Source organism: Camelus ferus, chromosome 4 (genome assembly GCF_009834535.1).
Source record: "Camelus ferus isolate YT-003-E chromosome 4, BCGSAC_Cfer_1.0, whole genome shotgun sequence".
Taxonomy (NCBI): Eukaryota; Metazoa; Chordata; class Mammalia; order Artiodactyla; family Camelidae; genus Camelus; species Camelus ferus.
Window position 1 is genome coordinate 20,396,025 of NC_045699.1, and position 23,049 is coordinate 20,419,073.

A 23,049-nucleotide genomic window follows, 5' to 3' on the forward strand; every position below is an offset into this window, starting at 1 on the left:
TTTCAGCTAAAAAGGGTATTTAAGCCCAAATTCTAAGCTACCTTCTTGGGTTACTCATTTCCCTGGGTATCTCCCATTTATATATATGAGACATACATGCTAATAAACCTGTTTGTTTTCCTCTTGTTAATCTGCTTTTTTTTTTTTTTAAACAGGGGCCTCAGCCAAGAATTTAGAAGAGTAGAGGGAAATGTTTTTTTCCCTCTCTCACAAAAGCTTCCAATAGGAGGGCATATCCAAATCCAGTCATTAAAAATAAGTAGGTCTTTTGCCATATAGAACTGACAAGGAAAGGAAGAGAGTACTACATATAATGGTCCAGAAGTAGTCAATGATAGAGCACATTTGGGATTTTATTTTATTGACTTTTTCCTTCCAGGGTGAAAAAATAAGGCCAAACATATGAAAGATAAGGCTAAAAAGGTGGGCAAGGGCTAAATTAGACTGGGATAAAAATTCAGAGTTTTATTCTATATCAGTAGGAAATTGCTAAATAAAAGAGTAATATAAGATGAGGAATTCTTCAGGGTCTGAAAGAATGCTCTTAAGCTAGGCCAGATAATAATTATAACAAAAAATTGCATTCTGACCTTCCTCTTCTTTATAAAATGTATTACATAGGTTTAGAAACTTCTTATTTATTCTCTTAAAAAATTTTAGGTGCTTAAGCATGCCTTCAATATATTAATGATTGTGTAATTAAATTATGGACATGAAAATTACTTAATATTTGTTCTATGAAATAAATGACATTTTGACACTTTCATTTCTTTTGAAAAAAATTTGGCTTCATTTAAAAAAAATCTGAATGTGCCTAAAAGTTTTCCCTTGACTTATCTATGAGTTAAATTAGGATGACCATAACTCAAGGCCTGACTTATCAGTAAGGTTCTTTTTGGTATGCATGTGCCTGCAATCTTTCCTTAATAGAAAGTAAACCTGAGATACTTGCCCAAAATTCTAAACTTGATTTGTATGCTACTCAACTATTATGAAAGTCCCAGAGCAAAACAACTAATAAATCCATAATTCTATATAAACAGCAGAATGGTTGCTGCTCAATCAAGAACCACAGCAGCATCTCCTTTTAATAAATTAAATGATTGAGAACAATACTTAAAAAAAGAGTTGCACAAGTTTCCCTTAAATCTATTTTTCTGAATATTTCACTTCTACTTAACACAAGCTGGATATAAACGTTTTGTTGGGAAAACTTGTGGAAGATATGAGAAACTAATGCTGGGTTCACATTATTTGTGATGAAAAGAAAGATAAACCAGACAAAAACAGCACATACATATGTTTACAGTATAACTGCTATTTTAATATCCACCATAATGGATTTTTAACATGTTTAGGGGGAATGAGGATTGGCGGGATCACTGCGGCCACAGGAATCTGAGGCAATGGAAGACACAAAGCAGTAATCTTTCCCGTGCCAAGAGGACTCTGGCACCTGTCAAACAGATGCTGCAGTTCAAACTGCAGCTTGTAAGATAGCTATCAAAGGCAGTGGGCCAGCAGATGGAGAGTGCATATTGTCATAGCCTGCCCTGGTAAAGTCAGAGCTAAGACTTAAAAGCTGGATCTTATTTAAAAAGGCAGGAGGGACAATTATTAAGGATAGTCTGAAATTTGCAATCCATTTACTCCATCGTAGATGTGTTATTCCTGGAATGAGCCAGATCATCTAGAAAGCCATATATTTGCAACATTTACTCACAGACCCAAAATACTTTTTTTTTCCAAAATACTTTCTTTCATTGGTTTATACTTTTGTATCACATGATGGTAGATTATTACTCAGCAAATGCTTAGTATCTTCTTTTCTGCTTTCATGGGAGGACCATAGATCCCCGCTCAACTGCTGTTGAGCGTGGCCTCATGAGTTGCTTTGACTAAAGGAATGTGGGTATAAAGGACAGTGTGCCTGTTTGTGACAACAAACCTAGAACTTAAGTATATTTCTGCTCTCCCCTTAGAAGTTTCCCAATATCTGCTTTGAAAAGAACATGTCCATAGAGTCACTGTCCCCTTCAGCTTGCGCCTGAGACTGAGAAGAAACCATAAGCAAGAAATAAATGTTTATTATTACATGCCATTGACAGTTTTGTAGCTATTTATACTGTATCAAAAGCTGTCAGATTCAGAAATTGGTAACTATTAAGTAGAGTCCTGCTATAATAAAAACATAAATTATGTGGTTTTGATTTGGTTACTGGGTGGTGGGTCGCAAAAATATGTTATAGGAAGCTGAGAAAATGGTGACACATGTTACATAGTGGAAAACATTTGGCAAACTTCACCTAATATAACATGGAAGACCAAAAAATGTAGCTAATTAATTTATAACACTGAGTGAGGAAATTCCATTGTTGAAGTGTGACTTGGTTGTTGCTAGCAACACCTAACTAGGTACCACAGGAAAGAACCAAGCTCAGAAAAGAAGCGGCCATAGGCATATAGAAGTGCACATGTTCCAGTACTTTCAGGGTTCGAAAATCAAAGTGTTTTTCATCGTATCAAAGGAGCAGCCACTGAAACACTGGCAGGATAAATCCAAATCTAAGATGCTGACACTAAGACATGGTCTCTGTGTTTGGCTGTCATGCCTGTTGCTAATAATCTCCAAAAGGAATAATGTGATGCCCAGTAGATCCTTTCAACCAGACAAAAGGGACTTCAAGAAAGATTATGGGTAAGGGCCTACAAAAGTCTGATATGCTCCCCAACCCTTCACAGAAACTCATACTGATAGTATTAATTGTTGCTAGCTGTAAGTAATAAAATGACTTATTTTAGCTAAAGAAATGTGAGTGGAAGTTATAATGTGCCAGTTCCAAATCCAGGCCTGAGAGGCTCTACATTTTTAGATTTGTTCCTTTGAGGCCACGAAAGACACATGGAGCAGCAGTGAACCCGACTTGTAGCCTGAAACAGAGCTGGAACAGATGATCTATAGCAAAGAGAGCTGCTTCAGGCAACCCACAGATTCACATGCAATAAATAGATGCTTGCTGTTATTTGTCATTGAGTTTTCACATTTGCTTGTTTGTTGCATTTTGATTAATAAAAAAGGCTTCAGCTTTCAATAGGGAACACTATACATAAACAGTGGTTTTATCAACATACTTCTGCTTCTGTGGTAAGAGATTGCCTGCTCCCAGCCAAATTCTACATACAAGTTTTAGGTCTGACCATGGGTAACTACATGCTTTACCTGGCATATCTCATGGGAGAAAGCTGCCCTCCCCAACCAGACTTTGTGCACAGCCAACAAACTGCAGTCCCTGAAGAGAGGACTCAAGTCAAGAAACAGGTCCCCTGCCAATCAAATTCTTATCCATATCTGTATTTCAAGCCTGGGTGTCTCCACTAAGCCTCCATTTGGAGGCCTCTTTATTGAAGGTCCTTCGGTGAGGTCTTTCTCAGGTGCCCCTGTCAAGATCTCCTTATTTGGTAGTTGGGGGAATGGGAGGGGATGATAAACCCGAAGACACTTTTCTTAATTCTGACTCAGTAATCAGTACTTTTCCTCTCCTGGAACCTTCCCTCCTCTCCCTCCCCCAGGACCCAGGTCAAAAAAATGCAGGAGACGTTTGTTCAGGGTTCCTTTGGCAGAGAGACAACCCCTATGTCTGTGCTAATCCACAACTGGCATGCAGTTCCAAGGGGACAATGGAACAGAGGCAGTTCACACTTTGTCCACTTTAGACTCTTGCTTATACAGTAGGTGATTAAAGGCTTGACTGGTGCTTTAATTTTGGCTTATTATCTTAAATCAGCTACTTGGACACCTGGCAGCTCAGCTCTCTCCAGTTCAGCTGAACTCCTAACAGAGCTATTGTGGGACTGCACTAAAGATTCACTATGAATTCACACTGTGAATTACAATTTTCAGTAAAGAGAACTTTAGTGTGGTAGGGGCTTAAGGTGTTCATGTGGGAGGTCTAGAGGAGGTAAAAAGAATTTGAAAGTAAAGGTAATGAGTTGGCTTTTTTTCCCAAGAATCTGCTTAACTTTTGAAATCCTTATAAAAACAGTCAGGGGAGAAACAGGTAGCAGGAAATAAGAAATATACCTCTGGTATATAGAGAAAGGTTACTATTCACACAGATTTGGGATTTTAATCCAGGAAAAACATATTCAATGACAATAAAAGTACACAGAGCCGTAAGACTTACACTTTCATATACAAGTAAAAAGTAGACAAAATATATGAAAAAAGTGGTTTTCAGACATTGGGCATAAGACAATGCAAGGTAGTCATCCCTGAGCGAGGACAAACAATGAAATGAGCCTATGATTGCTCTACATACTGCCGAGAGAGAGCTTCTAGGCCACAGTACATAAACTGGAGACCTAAGTGGAATCTGGTGATATTCCTAAATTGAAGAGACAGATCCCAGAGTCCAGGGAAGCCAAGCAAGTTAAAGGTTTTTAGGGAAAAGCACCAAAGAGGAAAGATCTGCTCAAAGATAGGGAAAGCTCTGAAGATTACCAAGGGCCCCCTTCAAGCCTTCACCTAAGTCTGATTACCAAACGTGTGTGAGTGAACAGCTCAAAGAAAGAGCCATCCAAAAGGATTAGAGGAAACAGTCTCCAAAGATCACACAGTCCCAAAACTAGTTCATGGTCCCAAAGGCAGAGAATGAAAACAAACAAACAAAGAAAACAAACAAACAAACAAAAAACCACACATGAAGAAAAGTCTAAAAAAGATAAGAATGATGGCAAAATTCTAATTGGAAATAATTTTTAAGGGAAGTATAGTTGATTTACAACTCTCTCTCTATATATATATATACATATGTATGTCTATCCAGGTCTTCTGTCCATTTTTTAATGAGGTTCTTTGTTTTTTTTTTGTTTTGATGTTGGGTTGTATGAGCTGTTTATATATCTTGGATATTAACACCTTATCCATCATATCATTTGCAAACATTTTCTCCCATTCAATAGGTTGTCTTTTTGCTTTGTTGATGGTTTCCTTTGCTGTGCAAAAGCTTTTAAGTTTAATTAGGTTCCATTTGTTTATTCTTGTTTTTACTTCTTTTGCCTTAGGAAACTGATTACTAAAATATTGCTATGATTCATGTAGAAGAGTGTTCTGCCTATGTTCTCTTCTAGGAGTTTCATGTTTTCAGGTCTTACATTTAGATATTTAATCCATTTTGAATTTATTCTTTATATGGTGCGAGGAAATATCCTAATTTCATTGTTTTACATGTAGCTGTCCAGTTCTCCTGCACCTTTATTGAAGAGATTGTTTTTCAATATTGTATATTCCTCCCTACTGTGTCATAGATTAACTGACTATTAACTAGCCATTAGGTATATGGGCTTATTTCTGGGCTTTCTATGCTGTTCCATGGATTTATGTATCTGTTTTTGCACCAGTACCATGCTGTTTTTTTTTAAGCTACCAAAGATTGAGATGTCTTTATTTTTATTTTTTCAGTACCATGCTGTTTTGATTATTATAGCTTTGTGGTAAGTATGAAATCTGGGAGGGTGATACCTCCAGCTTTGTTTATTTTTCCTCAAGATTGCCTTGGTAACCTGGAGCCTTTTTTGGTTACACATGAATGTTAGGATTATTTGTTCTAGTTCAACAAAAAATGTCATGGGTATTTTGATAGTGACTGCATTAAATCTGTAGATTGTTTTGGGTAGTAGGACCATTATGACAATATTAATTCTTCCAATCCAAGAGCACAGGATATATTTCTTTTCTGTGTATCATCTTTCATGTCTTTCATCAATATTTTTATAGTTTTCAGAATATAGGTTTTTCATTTCCTTTGTTAAGTTTACTCTCAGGTATTTTCTTTTCTTTTTTTTTGATATGATGTTAAATGAGATTTTTTTCTTTTTCTGATAGTTAATTATTAGTGTATAGAAAAGCAACAGACTTCTGTGTATTAATCTTGCAACTTTGTGAATTCATTTATTAGTTTTAAAAATTTTGGGGTGGAGACTTTATGGTTTTCTATATAAAGTATCATGTCATCTGCAAATAATGACAGTTTTCTCTCTTCATTTCCAATTTGGATGCCTTTTGTTTCTTTTCCTTGTCTGATTGCTATGGCTAGGACTTCTAATACTACGTTAAGTAGAAATGGCAATAGAGGGCATCCTTATCTTGTTCTTGAATTTAGAGGAAAGGCTTTTAGCTCTTCACCTGTGAGTATGATATTAGCTGTGGGTTTGTCAAAAGTGTTCTTTACTGCTTTGAAATATATTTCCTCTACACCCAATCTGAGGAGTTTTTTTTTTTTTTTATCATGAATGGATATTAAATTTTGTCAAGCCCTATTTCTGCACCTATTGAGAAGATCATGTGATTGTACTGTTCCCACTGTTAACGTGGTGTATCACATTGATTGATTTGCAAATACTGAACTATCTTTGCATCCCTGGAATGAGGCCAACTTGATTATGGAGTGCGATTCTTTTTATATATTGTTAGATTCTGTTTGCTAATAATACTTTGTTGAGAATTTTTGCACCTACTATCATCAAAGATATTGGCCTATGTTTTTTGTTTTTTGTAATGTTCCTGTCTGGTTGTGGTATCAGGACAATGGTGGCCTCACAGAACGAATTTGGGAGTGCTCCTCCATTTTTTGGAATAGTTTGAGAGGATAGCTATTAGCTCTTCCTATATGTTAGAATTCCCCTGTGAAGCTGTCATGTCCTAGGCTTTTGTTTGCTGGGAGCTTTTTTAAAAAAATTATTATAGATTCAATTTCACTGCTAGTGAACAATCTGTTCAAATTGTCTGTTTTTTCTTGATTCAGTCTTGGTAGCTTGTGTATTTCTCAAAATGAGTCCATTTTTTCTAGGTTGTCCAGTTTGTTGCCATATAGTTATTCATAGTATTCTCATGATTTTTTTTGTATCTGTGTGGTATCAGTTATTTCTCTTCTTTCATTTTTATTTTGTTTATATGGGTCCTCTCTGTTTTATTCTTGGTGAGTCTGGCTGAAGGTTTATCCATTTTGTTTATCTTTTCACAAAACCAGCTCTTGGTTTCACAGATCTTTTCTACTGTTTTTAAATCTCTATTTTATTTATTTCCCCTCTGATCTTTATTATTCCTGTGCTTCTGTTGACTTTGGATTTTATTTGTTCTTTTTCTAATTCCTTTAGGTGATAAGTTAGGTTGGTTGAGATTTTCTTAAATGCTGAGGAAGGCCTGTGTCACTATAAACTTCCCTCTTAGAATTACTTTTGCTGCACCCTGTAGATTTTGGAGTGTTGTATTTCCATCTTCATTTGTCTTGAGGTATTTTCTAATTTTTCTTTGATTCCTTCATTGACCCCACTGTTTTTTCAGTAGCATGTTGTTTAGTCTCGTGTTTGTTCTTTATATGTTTTTCTTTCCATAACTGATGTCCAATTTCATACTGGGTGGCCAAAACTAATCCTTAATATAATTTCTATCCTCTTAAAATTGTTGAAATCTCTTTTGTGGTCTAGCATATGGTCTATCTTGGAGAATGTTCCATGTGCACTTGAAAAGAATGTATTCTGCTATTTTTGGACATAATGTCCTGTAAATATCTATTAAGTTCAACTGGCCTACTGCATCATTTGCGACGACCATTGTCATTGATTTTTTTGGTCTGGATCTTCTGTCCGTTGATGTAAGTGGGTGTTAAAGTCCCCTACTATTATTATGTTATTGTCAATTTCTCCCTTATGTCTGTCAGTATTTGCTTTATCTGTTTAGGTGCTCCTGTATTGGGTACATATATATTAACAAGCATAATATCCTCTTCTTATATTGGTCCCTTTATCATTACATAATGCCCTTCTTTCTGTTTTGTTATAGCCTTGGTATTAATGTCTGTTTAATCTGATAGAGTATTACTACCCCTGTTTTCTTGTCATTTCCATTTGAATGAAGTATCTTTCCATTCCCTCACTTACAGTCTATAGCTCTGAGGTGAGGATCTTATAGGCAGCAATAGCAGGGTCTTATTGTTTTATACAATCAGCCAACCTGTCTTTTGATTGGAGCATTTAGTCCACTTGACATTTAAAGTAATTGCTTGATAGGTATGCACTCACTGCCATTTTATTACTTGTTTTCCAGTCATTTTTGTAGTTCATCTTTGTTCATTTCTTTTTTTTTGTTTCTTCCCTGTGGTCTCATGATTTTCTTTAGTAGTATGCTTGTGTTCCTTTCTTTGTGGTTTTTGTGTATCCATTGTAGGTTTTTGATATGTGGTACTATGGCATTCATATCTCTTGTCTTATAGCTATATCTACTTGTTTGAAACTGGTAATCATTTAAAAGTTCAAACACACTCTAAAAGATCTACACTTTCACACCCCTCCTATACATTTTGTTCTTTGGATGTCATATTTTATATCTTTATGTTTATCCCTTAACTTTTTATTGCTGTAATAGCTTTTTTTTTTTTTAACAGTTTCTTTGCCTTTTAATCTTCATTCTGGAATATTTACGTGGTTGAGCCTCATCCTTACTACCATATATTTGCCTTTCCTAGTGGGATTTTCCCTTTCCTATAGATTCTTACCTCTTTTCCACTTGGAGGAAACCCTATAACATTTCTTTTATGGTAGGTTTAGTATTGGTGAACTCTTTTAATTTTTGCTTCTCTGAGAAGTTCCTCATCTCTCCTTCTATGTTAAATAATAATATTGCTGGGTAGAGTATCCTAGGTTGTAGGATTTTCTCTTTAAACACTTTGAATATATCATGCCACTCTCTTCTGGCATGCTGTTTTTGCAGAGAAATCAGCTGATAGCCTTATGGGAATTCCCTTGTATATGACACTTTGCTTTTTCTCTTTCTGTCTTTGGAGCTGTCTCTTTAATTTTTGCCACTTTAATTATGACATGTCTTGGTGTGGAACTCTTTGGTTTCATCTTGTTTAGGACCCTCTGTGCTTGCTGTACCAGATATCCTTTTGCTTGTTTAGGTTTGAGAAGGTTTCAGCCAAAATTTCATCAAATACATTTTCAATCCCCTTCTCTCATTCTTCTTCTGGGACACCTCTAATGTGAATGTTGGTAAGCTTAATGCTATTCCAGAAATATCTTAAACTATTTTCACCTTTTTTAAAATTTGTTTTTCTTTATGCCACCCTGAATTGATTTCCATTAATCAATATTCCAGATCACTTCTGTATTCTTCTGTATCACTTAGTCTGCTATTCATTCCTTGGAGTGTGTTTTTTATTTCAGTTATTTAAGTCTTCATTTCTGATTGGGTCTTATTTATTTATTTATTTATTTTGTGTGTGTGGGGTAATAGTTCTTTTTTATTTTATTTTTTTAGTTTCGTGTTAAAATTTTCAACATGTACACCTATTCTTTTCCCTAATTTACTTAACATTTTTATTACAAATGCTTTGAAATCTTTACCTGGTAAACTATTTCAATTTCATTATTTATTTTTTCACGGGTTTTCTCTTGCTCTTTAAATTGATAACAGTTCTTCCTTTCCATTTGGCTTAACCTTTTATGTCTTTATGAATTTATGTGACAGTTACCTATTGTGCTCTTGAAGGGATGTTGTTATATGGGAGCATCCCTACACACACTGCGTGTGCTCATTGTCTGTGGTGGGAGAGCTATATGTGATGTGGATGCAAGTCACATCTCTCCCCAGGGTTTGCTGGCAGCTATCACCTTTGTAGGGGGTGGGCCTAGAGATGGAGTGGCTAGAGCGGGAGCCAAGCGTGAAGCAGGACCTCCCCTCTGTTCAATGGTTGTCACAACATTATCAAGTAGGGTATGATCCTAAATTGTGGGGGCAGAAGCCTTGAGGGTGAGACCTGAGTTAGTTTCGTTCCATTTAAGTGTGTGCTTTCCCCCCTCCTCATACCTGGACCCTTCCCCAGAGCAAGGGAGTACTGAAGCAAGTGGGGCCCAAGCAGGCTGTCGGCTGTAGACAGAGCCTCTCTGATGCACTGCCTGTGCAAACCCCAGCAGTTATTTCCCTTGATCTGCTAAGACACAGCCTAAAGCACAAGTCTCCTTTGTCTCTCATAGTCAATCCCTGGCTCCAGCCTTTGCCATCTGGGGCTGCTGTAGAGCCACACCCAAAGCAGGTGGGGCACATGTGGACTTTCAGAGTGTACTGGGGTATGAGCTGTGGTGGAGAGGCCACCATCAGAGATCTGGGCTGCTTCTGATGCAATGTTTGAATAAGTGCCAACAATGGCCACCACCATGCCATCCAGGCTCCACTCCATGACCTGGTCTCTTCTGCTTCCCAAAGTTGAGTTTTCTTCTTGGTTGTGGCCGTGCCAGATCCAGTGCCACAATGTGACAAGGAATGGGGACTAAGCATTCACTCAGTTTGGGCTGGGGAGAGTAAAGGGGCAGTTGTGGGAAACCCAGCAGCTGCTAGATTAGTCTTCTCTCCTCCTTGCCTCAAGAGCAAGGCAGCCCATGAGTTCCTTAAGAGTAGAGTCCAGACTTCCAACAGCCTTCCTGTTAGTCCCAGTGATCCTCCAAATAACCAAGGGAGCTTGTCTCTGCCATGCACTCTCCAGGACTTAGGTGCCTTATCTGTGGCTCTCACTGTTCACTTCCTAGGGTGGGTATCTGTCCTTGTATTATCTGTTTTCTTCTGGGTCACCTCCAAGGGTCACAGGTTCCAAATCAGTCACTTTTCTTCCCTTCCTATCCAATCACATGTGCTTCTTTCTAACAACCTTGATTGTACAGGGGTCTTTCTTCCAGATTCCAGTTAATTTTCAGTGAAGATTGTTCCACATGTAGATGTATCTTTGATCTGTCTGTGGGAGAAGGTGAGCTCCACATCCTCTTACTCCAACATCTTGATCTGACTCCCCTTACCAAAAACAATTTTAACCAGAAAATAGTAAATTTTTTAAAGTCATAAGAAAAAAAAAAACCTGCCAATGCTGAATTCTATATTTAGTGAGAATATCTTTGAAAAATGAAGATAAAATAGAGATTTGTTTTTTTAAGTACATAGAAGTTGAAAGAATTCATCACCAGCAGATGTCACCAGTAGATTAAAGAGAATCCTTCAGGAAAAAAGAAAACAATATCAAATGTAAATCCGAATCTACAGAAAGGAAGGAAGCATAGTAGAAATGGTTCTCAGGAGAGAAAGATGAGAGACATCTATGCTGATTATATTTGAGACTCCAAGCTAAATCCAGATAACAATTTGAATACCTGGGATACCAGTGTTTCAGAAACCAGTGAAGGAGACAATATGAACTCTCCTCCTCCCAAGGTCACACTGAGTCTACAGCTACATAGGAAACAATTTCCTCTTAAAAAACCCTAAAGGCTGGCTGAGCGATTATTACACATCAGGTAAATGAGAAGAAAACCACACAGAAGTAGAGAGGAGAGGCCAAGATACAATCTCGCCATAAACCCTTACGCCAGCATGGCAATTAACAACCAGGAGAAAACTCAAAACCCAGAGCTTCTCCCCAAGTAGAAAAGGGTTTGAACTCCACTTTGGGAACCTCAACTTTTAGGACCTGTACCTAAGAGATAAGCCCCCCAAATATCTAACTTTGAAACTCAATCGGGCTCATATCTCGAGACCCATCAGACTATAGTGATCTGGGTAGGCTCATGCACTCAGGTGTACCCATCCCAGGGCTTAGCTAAGAGGCAGCCAATCATGCCGACCTGCACTCATTTTAAAGTGCTGGCCTGACAGACAGGCGTCTAATTTAAAAAACACATCTAGGAGCCTGCTGGAACACTCTATGGGGACAAAGACTGATGAGTATCATCTTTGCACCCTCCCTTCACCACCCTTCAGAGGACCAATATCTCCCAGGAGAGAGCTTTATATGCATTTGGTGCCCTGATTTTTATGGCTACCACCCAGGAGACACCTCCCAAAGGCTCTGAAGACCAGAGTAACTTGTATTCCCAATAAAATGGGACTGTGATAATTGGTGTCACCCAGAAAGAAGCACATACCTGTCTTTTACATCAATTTATGTGTCTGCTGCCATGGGACACTTCTACATCACCTATCTCTGGAGGCTAGTGGGGCTTACACTGTGAGTCCCATGGTACTGTACTAAATGGAGAAAGAGTCCTTTACCAGCAACAACCCCCAGGGCACAGCAACAGAAAGAGACCCAGGGGTGTGGTCTTTATGACTGCAGCCTGAGGGGCATGATTCTAATTGAATATGCATCTAGGGGCTGACTGTAATCCTTTCCAGAGGACTTGGAAGATGGGCATCAAGTTTATAATCTCCCCCTGCCACACTCCAGAGCATGAGTGTTTCCTAGAGGTAAGTACTACACACAGCTGGTGCCCTCATTTTTGTATCTAGTGCCTTGGTCTTTATAGCAACCTAGAGGATGCCCCTTGATCACTTGGCTCTAGTAGCCAGAGGGTCTTCCATTCCTGGATCCCATGGGAGTATGGAAATTAGAGAAACAGTTCTTGGCAGGCTGCCATCCCCAGGATAACGTGCATACAGCAGGTCGAGGCACATCACCTAGCCTTTCTGTAAAGAACTCTTTGCATGTCCTGGAGCTCTGGTCTGAGATTGGGAACACGTCCAGTGGACTACAAAACTGCTGTCAAGGAACATTGTCTATGGACGCCATCTTGGTACTCCCCTTCTGCCTTGCTCCAGCTCGCTGGTGTCTCCCAAAGTAGAGCCAAGACAGTTGTCTGGAGCCCTGATTTTTATCCTTGCTCTCCCAGGGAAACCTCCAGATTGCCTAGCCAGTGGAACTTACACTTGTGGTCCCACATGACTATACATATTTGCATACTTTTAAAGCTGTTGCATAAGCATCTAGTCTACATGGCCTGAATCTAGGTGCTCAGAACCTCCCCTTAAGGACACTGACAGATCTTGGCACACCCTAAATGACTGGAAGCTCTTAAAAATATAATAGGCTGCTTGAACATGTAAGTCAATAAAGTTAGAACACTCCCTCACACCATACACAAAAATAAACTCAAATGGCTTTAAGACTGAAATATAAGACAAGACTCTGAAAAGAAAACACAGGCAAAAGATTCTCTGAAATAAATCTTAGCAATGTTCTCCTAGGACAGTCTACCAGTCTACCCAGGCAATAGGAATAAAAGCAAAAATGAACAAATGGGACCTAATTAAACTTATAAGCTTTTGCACAGCAAAGGAAACCATAAGCAAAACAAAATGACAACCTAGGGAATGGGAGAAAATATTTGCAAATGATGCGACTGACAAAGGTTAAATTTCTAGAATATATAAACAGCTCACACAACTTAGTAACAAAAAAACAAACAACCCAATCAAAAAATGGGCAGAAGACTTAAAAAGACAACTCTTCAAAGAAGACATCCAGAAGGCCAACAGGCACATGAATAGATGCTCAATATCACTAATTATTAGAAAAATGCAAATCGAAACTACAATAAGGTTATCACCTCACATCAGTCAGAACGGCCATCATTAAAAAGTCTACAAATAATAAATACTAGAGAGGGTGTGGAGAAAAAGGAACCCTCCTACACTGTTGGTGGGAATGTAAATAGCTGCAGCCACTATGAAAGACAGTATGGTGGTTCTGTTAAAAAACTAAAAATAGACTTATATGACCCAGCAATCCCACTCCTGGGCATATATCCAGAGAAAACTATAATTTGAAAGATGCACGCACCCCAATGTTCACAGCAGCACTGTTTACAATAGCCAAGACATGGAAACAACCTAAATATATATCAACAGATGACTGGAGAAAGATGTGGTACACACACACACACACACACACACACACACACACACACACACACACACACAATGGAATACTACTCAGCCATAAAAAAGAATGAAATAATGCCATTTGCAGCAACATGGATGGATCTAAAGATTATCATATTGAATTAAGTAAGACAGACAGAGAAAGACAAATATCATATGATATCACTTATATGTAGAATGTAAAAAAATGATAAAAATTCTATTTACAAACCAAAAACAGACTCACGGACATAGAAAACAAACTATGGTTACAAAGGGTAAAGTGCGGGGAGGGATAAATTAGAGGTTGAGGATTAACAGATATAATTACTATATATGAAATAGATAAACAACAAGGACCTACTGTATAGCACAGGGAATTATATTCAATTTCTTGTAAGAACATAATGGAAAGAAATCTGAACGTAAAAAATTTATAGGTATGTATATGTATAATTGAATCACTTCGCTGTATACTTGAAACCAACATTCTAAATCAACTACACTTCAATAAAAAATTAAAAAAAAAAAGAAAAAGGAAAAAGCTAATGTTTCAAATCTGACTATTACCTATTTCAAATACCCATAACTTACCACAAGAGAAACCTAGCATTACAAAGATTTGATTGCTTGGGTTACAGCCATTTGCTACAGACCTCGGGGATAATTTACATGTTTTGGTTGCTTTGAAATATTACTTGTAAGATTTGGAAATCATTTTAAGGTAACAGTCACATAAACAACTCTGGTTTGCTAAAAGAATTGTGAGTATATTAAATATGTTCATTAAGAATAAAGAAAAGATTAAAAAACCCACAATACGATATTATCTTACACCTTTCAGAATGACTATTATCAAAAAGATGAGAAGTAACAAATCTTGGTAAGGATGTGAAGAGAAGAGAAGAACTCTTGCACTCTACTGGTGAGAATGTAAATCAGTACAGCCACTATGCAAAATAATACGGAGTTCACCAAAACATTTAAAATAGAACTACCAATATGATCCAGCAATTCCACTTCTGGGTATTTATGCAAAGAAAAGGAAAACATTAACTCAAAATGATGTATGTACCCCAATGTTCACTGCAGCATTATTCCAGATAATGTGACCATATGACTTCCAGAAAAATGTAATGTCATATGAAAATGAAGTATTGATAGTGAGTATAATCCCTTGTATTATCTATAAAACTTTGAACAAACATACGAGTAAAACTTTATCAATGAATAATGAAAACGAATAGTTTTCTCCTTATCAAATATCTCTTTAAAATTTTTAATAAACTATAAAACTAACTTTTAGGTGTTCTATTTGATTTTCTCATGAGAGGTGAAAATGTTAAAGAGATATGAATGAGTAAAGCAGTGGAAAGAGGGGGAACAGGGTAAGATTCTTAGAAGAAATTAAAAATAAAATATAAAGAACTGGATAGTTTTATATTGCCTCCATTAAATATTTATTGCCATAAAAAATTACCTTCTTTTCTCTCTGCTATAATTGTATTCAATTCCTGTATCGTTGCTTTATCAACAGACATATGTACTTTAAGTTTATCCAATTCTTCTTGAAGATTCGTCCTATAAATTAGCACAGTAAACAACTATTTAAATGCATAAGTTAAGGAATAATGTAACAAATATACAAAGGCAGCAAAAATATTTTAAAATATATGAATTAGACAGTAGTAAAATAAAAGCAAAAGTATATTAATATTAACAAATCCTAACAATTAAAACTGAATTTTAATGAGGATCTGAAAAGTAAAATGTTTCAAGTCATTTTTAACTTTATCTAAATAAACATGCTAAATACTTAAAGCATAAACTATATAATTTAAGAAATCATGTATTGAGGTACCAGCCTATTTGTTAACACACAGATATGCTATGTAAAATAAAAAATATTAATACACACCATTCAAAGCAAAGAGAGTAAATCTCTAGATGCCAAGTAAAGACAGAGAAACATTACTAGTAAAATGGAACTGAGCTACCATGATGAGAGACTGGTATCAAATACTGCCCATGGAGACCTGAGACTCTGAGACCTGAGTGGAGATGGAAGTTTATGTGCAACACCCTTCATGGCTGAGAAACAAAACTGGGCTAACTGTAGGAGGCTGGGAGACACAATTTTGCCTAATGAAAACCTCAGTATCTGAGCTTATTTAGCTGAAGTTCCATTAAAAAGAGCCATCCTGCTCTAATCTTAGGGCAAGACAAAGTCAACCCTGTGAACTCAGAATCCTAAGCCTACATTACCAGTTTCAAACTAGAGCCAACATTGGCTGAGACCTGAAGAGTTGACAGCAATGTGAAAACTGGTTTATGGCCAGTGTACAGGCACATACAATCATTCGCTGCAGAGAGGCTTCTATGATTGAGAGAATGGACTGTATAAAAACCACCACAGAAAATAATTCTCAAAGAAGTCAACTTTGCAAATAAGAATAAATGTATGAATAAGTTCAAAGCCATGAATAACAGCCAATATACACCCCATTCAAAATGAGAGAATGCACAGCAATGAAAGAGGTACAAAAGAGAAATTCAAAATGAGTTTTTATAAAATTGGAGTTCTTAAAATGTTGGAAAAAAGAAAAAGAGGTGACAAACATACATTAAAAAAAAAAACAGGGGTTTATGAAACAAGAGCAGACAAATAAGAAAAAGAACCAAATAATATATCTGTAAATGCTAAATAAATCTGAAGTTAGTAATAACAACATAACCAGAATTTAAAACTCAGTGTGTAAGTTAAATAGCACACAGATAAAGCTAATGAAAATTGGTAAACTCAGAAAGAACACAAAGATACAAAGAGAAGGAAAATAGCAACAATCTACAGTGTGTTGGAATGAGAAGGCCAGAAAGTATCTAATAAAAATTATTCTGAGAGATTGAGAAAATGGGGAGAAGACAATATTCAACATACAATGTCTGAAGCTTGAGAACTGATCAAAACTATGAATTAACAGATTAAGAAAGCATTAAAAATTGCAAATAGCATTTACAAAACTACATTCACACTTAGAAATATAGTGAAACTAAAGGACACCAAACAAAAACAGACAATTTTAAATTCAAAAGATTGAAAAAAAACCAATTAACAAGCAAAGAACTTAGGAATGACAGTAGACTTTGGATATCAACAAGAAAAGCCAGAAGGAGAATAAGTAATATTTTCCACATTCCATAGTTTACTATCTATAGATCCTAGATGAAAGAAATATTAAAGACTGTATTTGAGGAAAAAAAATAAACTCAAAAGCTATGAGGGAATGATGATGAAAGACATTTGTAAATGTGTACATGAACTAAGCAAACATTTATTATGTAAAGCAATCGTAGCAATATCTAAGTGAAGGTAGAGATAAAATTAGGTAGAACTAAAGTTCTGAACATAATGATGTATGTTGAAAGAAAGAGTTAAAGCATTTAAGATCTTTGTATGCTAAAAGAGGGTAGAGGTATACTGATGAACTTTAGACAGTCAAATAATATGTTATAATTTCACAAAAAATTTAAAGAATGAAAAACAAATATAAACTTTTAAGTCAAAGGAGATCAAAAAAGAAATCAAAACATAATCAAATTGAAGGCAAGAAAAGGATTTTTCAAAGGAGCATAAAAAATAAAATTACACTGAGAAATTAATATTAAAAATAACTATGATCATTACATAATGATCAAAGGAATTATTTACCAGGAAGATGTAACAGTAGTTCTAAACTTTAATGTACTCAAGAAAATAAGAGATACAATTCTTAGAATAATTCAAATAAAAAGTTACATAAAGTGAGAAAAAAAAGTATTATCTGCTTTCCCTCACTCAATTTACTTCTTGAAAAAAATGTTGTTTACAGTTTGTATACTTAAACACATTCATAAAGATTTTAAAAATTAGGATCTTATGATACACATTTGCAGCTTCTCAGGTTGCAGATTGATGGGAAGGGTACACACACATACAAACATATATAGCCATCCACACAGTGATTAAGTTTAAATTATATGCTTGCTTTGTTTGGCTAAGAACATGGAACATAATGTACATATAGAACATAAGATGGCCCCACAAAGAAAAAGCAGATGTAACTCATATCAACTTACTTTTTCTTGGCTCTCAGATCACTAATCCAGTAGAACACAGGGCTATAGTTGTTGGAAACATTATTTCATGTTCTTTAGAGGTATTCTATGCCTACAGCTTGTTTGTGCTTTTTTTTTTTTTTTAAGAATTCACACAGTTCCTACTTTTAATACAGAGCATTTATAAACATTAGGGACAACCTTGTTCTTGAGTCAAACTATGCACCAACAAACCACATCTTAATGGGTATTTGGGGAAGGCGCTGACAGAGACAGTGCCCAGGTTTCTCTAAGCAAGATAAACACTGGCTATCTACTGACTCTGATTTATTACCCATTTTTTCTGGTGTTTCAGATACTCTGGTATGAGAACCACAATTCAAAATCTGCCTTATAGTGGACAAATTATTTGAGATGAGTGTATTCAGACACTGGACAATAGGTCACAGAGAACTGTGATCCCTGAAAGAAAGGAAATGGACAAACAGACCTAACAACAGTCCAGGTTTCTGCCAGGAGGAACTTGCCAGACCATGATGCAGGGGGAGAGAGTCTTCAATGGGCTGAAGGAAATGAGCCTGGAGTTTGGGAAGGCTGAAATGTTTGGAATTTGTGAAGCACAGAGGAGGAAGCTACAAAGAGAAGGAGCTGCAGAAATCAGCTTTAAGAATTGGAGTTTGTGGTTGAATATTTTGTAGCACATGCATAGTATGAAACTCAACAAGGCAAGCAGAGAACAACCAGAACTATAAATGGAACTATTCTCACAGCTCTCACAGGAATGGAAGACATGTGAATTCCAACCAGTTAGAGAGGAGGATCTTGTTGAACACTAGGGGCACCCAATAAAGAACCCAAAAGGGTCATTCTGATGAACTGGGATAAAAAAGGCTCTGGTAAATGATGATCTAAACTTGTGCTAACAACTGTTTTGAAAAATCTGAAAATACTTAAACTGAGGTTTTTAACATACTTCTCTCAGTAATCAACACCCAAAATGGATGGAAGTCAGTAAGGACATCGAATATTTGAAAGGCACTATGAAAAACCTTGACTTAATAGACATTTATAAAACATTCTGCCCAATAATACCAGGATACACACTCTTTTCAAGTGCTATGGAACTTTCACCAAGATAAAACCAAATGCTGGACCATACACCATTTACTCCAGTGAAATATCTGTCAATAGATACAAAATAATGTTTTTTCCTTAGCCAAGAATCTTGTTAACTGTACAGCAAAATACAATGAAAATACAACAAAATTATTATTATATTCTACCAAAAGATAGAAACAACCCAGATATCTATCAACAGATGAATGGATAAACAAAATGTGGTATATACATACAATGTAATGCTATTCAGCCTTAAAAAGAAATTCTGCTACAAAATGGAAAAAATCTAAAAGACATTATAACAAATGAAATAAGCCAGACACAAAAATAAAAGCATTGAGGGAAGGGGGAAATAGGGGATTATTATTTAATGGGTACAGAGTACAGAGTTACAATTTAAGAAGATGGAAAAAGTTCTGGAGATGGATGGTGGGGAAGTAAAACAACAGCATCAGTGTATTTAATGGCAATGAACTGTATACCTAAAAATGGTTACAATGGTAAATTTTATGTTTTGTGTTCTTTACCACAATAAAAATATATTCTATCTCCCATGATTTAGGTTGATTGTGCAGGACACAAAAATATAAACCATTTCTATATTTTAGCCAGATGGGAGGGCAGGAAAGAGAAAGAAGGGAAAAAAAACCAAAAAGGATTGGGAAAAACATAAACATGGAGATGCACAGAAGAAGATTTATCTTCGTATTAATCAAAGTTTGTAACTGTATATCTGCACTCACTGATTATTGTTTGTTTTCTCCAATAAACTGAAGTGCTGTGAGGACTAGAGCCATGCGTCCTCTGCTCAGTGTTTTACTTCCAGTGCCCAGTATATTTATTGAATCAATGAATGAAATTACAAACAATACAAAGGGTCACATGGATTCAGTAATATGTAACTAATATTATAAAACTCCATAGTTTAAAGGCCTTTTAAAAATATATTATTTACATAATTATAATTGGTTTACTTGTTTCCAGGACCCACTACTTTGAACAGCGTCATGAGTGAATTCTTATAGGCCTCAAGTTACATCGTACTCTGAAGCATTCTAGAGATACAAAAGAGGAATACAATGGGCCCTAGGCTTGGGGGTTCTAACTCAGCAATGAATTAGGTCTTATGCTAATCTTGTCCTGAAACGTCTCACTCTTACCAAGGAATGCTTAGTAGGTGAGTTTAATTCCTATGAGTCCAATTTCTGTGGGTGAATTTCTTATTCCTGATTCTCAATCATAAAGTAGCTGAGATAACACTTGTTGCCACAGAGTTGAAATCTGCTGCCTTTCAACAGCCTGGGATAACCTGTACAACACTTGAGAGCACTAATATACAAGAACCTATATTCTCTTTTACCCCTAGCTTATGATAGCCCGTGCTATTTCATGCTGAACTCAAGAATAGATGCATTTAAGTTCTCATCTTACTAATTTACTTAACTCTTACATGTGATCAAATAGCCTCTTTGTCAAAGCTATAAAAAATAATACATGGGGCAACTGGATATTCACATGGAAAATAATGAAGTTGGATCCCTACTTTACACCATGTAAAAAATTAACTAAAAATGGACCAAATATCTAAACATGAGTTAAAACTATAAAACACTTTAGAAGAAAACATGGGGGTAAATCTTCATGAACTTGGATTTGGTGATGCCCATATAGATATGACAGCAAAAGCATAAGGAAAAGAAGGAAAAAAAATAGATCAACTGGACTTCATCAAAATTAAAACTTTTGTGCATCAAAAGAACTATTAAGAAAGTGAGGACACAACCTACAGAATGGGAGAGAATATTTGCAAATATCTGGTAACTGGACTATGTAAAGAATTCTTACAGTGCAAGAACAGAAAGACAAGCAATTCAATTTTAAAAATGGGTAAAAAAAATTTGAATAGATGTTTATCCAAAGAATGGATAAGTAAAAACATACAAAGATGCTCATTAGACATTAAGAAAAATGTAAATCAATACCACAAAGAGATACTACTTCACACTCACGAGGAAAGCCATAATAGGAAGAAAGAAAGAAGGAAGGAAGGAAAGAAGGGAGGAAGGGAGGGAGGAAGGAGAGGGACAGAGGGAGGAAAAAAGGAAATGACAAGAGCAGACAAGGCTATGGGGTAAGTGGAACTTCATAGATTGCAGGAGTGAATGTAAAATGTTGCAGCCACTTTGAAAACAGTTTGGCAGTTCCTCAAAAAGTTAAACATAAATTTATCCTATGAGCCAGCAATGAATGAATAAATGAATTGTGGTATGTAAATACATATAATGGGATATTATTCAGCTATAAAAAGAAATGAAGCACTGACACACACTACAATACATATGAAACTTGAAAACATCATGCTAAGTGAAAGATGCCAGACACAAAAGGTCACTTGATTTTATTTATATGAAATATTCAGAATAGGTAAATCCATAAGGACAGAAAGCAGATTAGTAGTTGCCAGGAGTTGGAGGAAGGGGAAAATGGGATGGGGAATGCTTTGGATTAAACAAAGACCATGACTGTACAACATGTTAAATGCACTAAATGCAATTGAATTGTATGCTTTAAAATAAAAGTAATAAATAATTTGTACATTGTTAATGGTTACCCAAAGATACATTTGTTTTCAAAATATGTCATTATTAGCAGATTTTTTTTTTTTTAGGAATTGTATTTCCAACTCATATTAGAGAAATAAAGTTCCTAAAATCCTCATTTCTACATATGGAAAAAATAATATTCTTGCTTAGGAAGGCAAGGGGTCTTGCTTTGCAGAAGAAAAAAATTAACAGAACTTTCCAACCATAATATTTTTATTTTAATTCCTCAAGCAATTATTATTGAATTTTAAGTATTCTTTGAAACTATGGCCTACATATATTTAATGTTTAACCCAAGAGAGACAAAAGTACTCCATCCTGGGCTATGCCATTGATCTATAGCATGTTTACTTTTTATCATTAAAAAGTGATCAAAAGATCACTGAAATAAGAAGACCTTATCAAGTTATGATATAGAGGGTAAAATTCCCTACTTTCATAAAATAAAGTTGAAGTTTTTAATCACAAATCTTAAACCCCTTTACCATTGACCCCCAACTCTAACGGCCTTCATTCACACATTCACTAATAAGAATTCTCAGTATCAACTGAGAAAAACATCAGTAATTCCTTGCCAATATTTTGCATTCTCATACTTATTTTCAGGTAAGAAAATAGTAAGATAGGAATGGTAAGAAAGGGGACAAGAACTTCAAGTGTATTATATAAAGAATTGTAATTTTATTTTAAGAGCAATGGACAGATATTAAGGGCCTTTAAACAGGGGAGATATCTGCTCAGATTCATATTTTAAAAGATCACTCTGCAGCGCTGGGGAAGATATGATGATGGCCTGGATAAGAGCATTGATAATAAGAATGCAAAGGAATAGTATATGCTAGAAATATTTGTGATATGGGGTCATTAAGATCTGGTGTGGACTATTTTACAAGGAGGTCAGATAGAGAGACAATCAGTTATAACTCCCTAGATTTCTGGTTTGAGGAACTGGAGAAATCATAATGCCATTGTCCCTGTTTTATGCCAGTACTATTTCCTTATTACAGTTCTTAACATACATTTGCTTGTTATCCCTGATAAGGTGTGAGATCCTGATAAAAAGGGTGGCATATTATTTCTCCCTGTGTACCTGTGTCTAGCAGAGTGCCTAGCTGCAGCGTTTTATATAGGCTATTGATTAGTATCATAAGACCAAAATTACCCACCCACTGCAAGTTCCTGATTTCTTTAGCCGAGAAAACAGAAGACACACAGTGAATGTCTGCACACCTTCCCTTGACGTCTAGGGTTCCTATCAAGGATAAGCTAGACTTGCTGTGTAAGAAAAGCTTAATACACTGTGGCACCTGAGCCCCTTTTATAGTTTTATATTACTACTCAGAAAAAAATGTTCACAAATATTTTTACACTAATGTTTTTATTTAGGAGAATGTTAACATGTTTATTTAGCAGAATGTTAACTAACGGAAGTTTGTTGGTTCATAAATCTAATTTACTGTCAGTAAGGCAACATCGTCGACTAAGTGAAAAAGC

General features: G+C 35.9%; 1 protein-coding gene across 4 annotated transcripts in view; it reads right to left on the bottom strand.

The window, feature by feature from the left end:
• CNTLN (centlein) overlaps window positions 1–23,049 on the bottom strand; it is a 247,841-nt gene that overhangs the window by 93,459 nt on the left and 131,333 nt on the right. For all 4 annotated transcript variants that reach the window (XR_004319147.1, XR_004319146.1, XM_032477635.1 and 1 more), the window contains exon 13: window positions 15,219–15,319. Coding sequence is in view for 2 of the 4 variants with exons in the window: in XM_032477635.1 (XP_032333526.1) it covers window positions 15,219–15,319 (101 nt within the window). In the remaining 2 variants the exon portion in view is untranslated. The remainder of the gene's footprint in view (window positions 1–15,218; window positions 15,320–23,049) is intronic.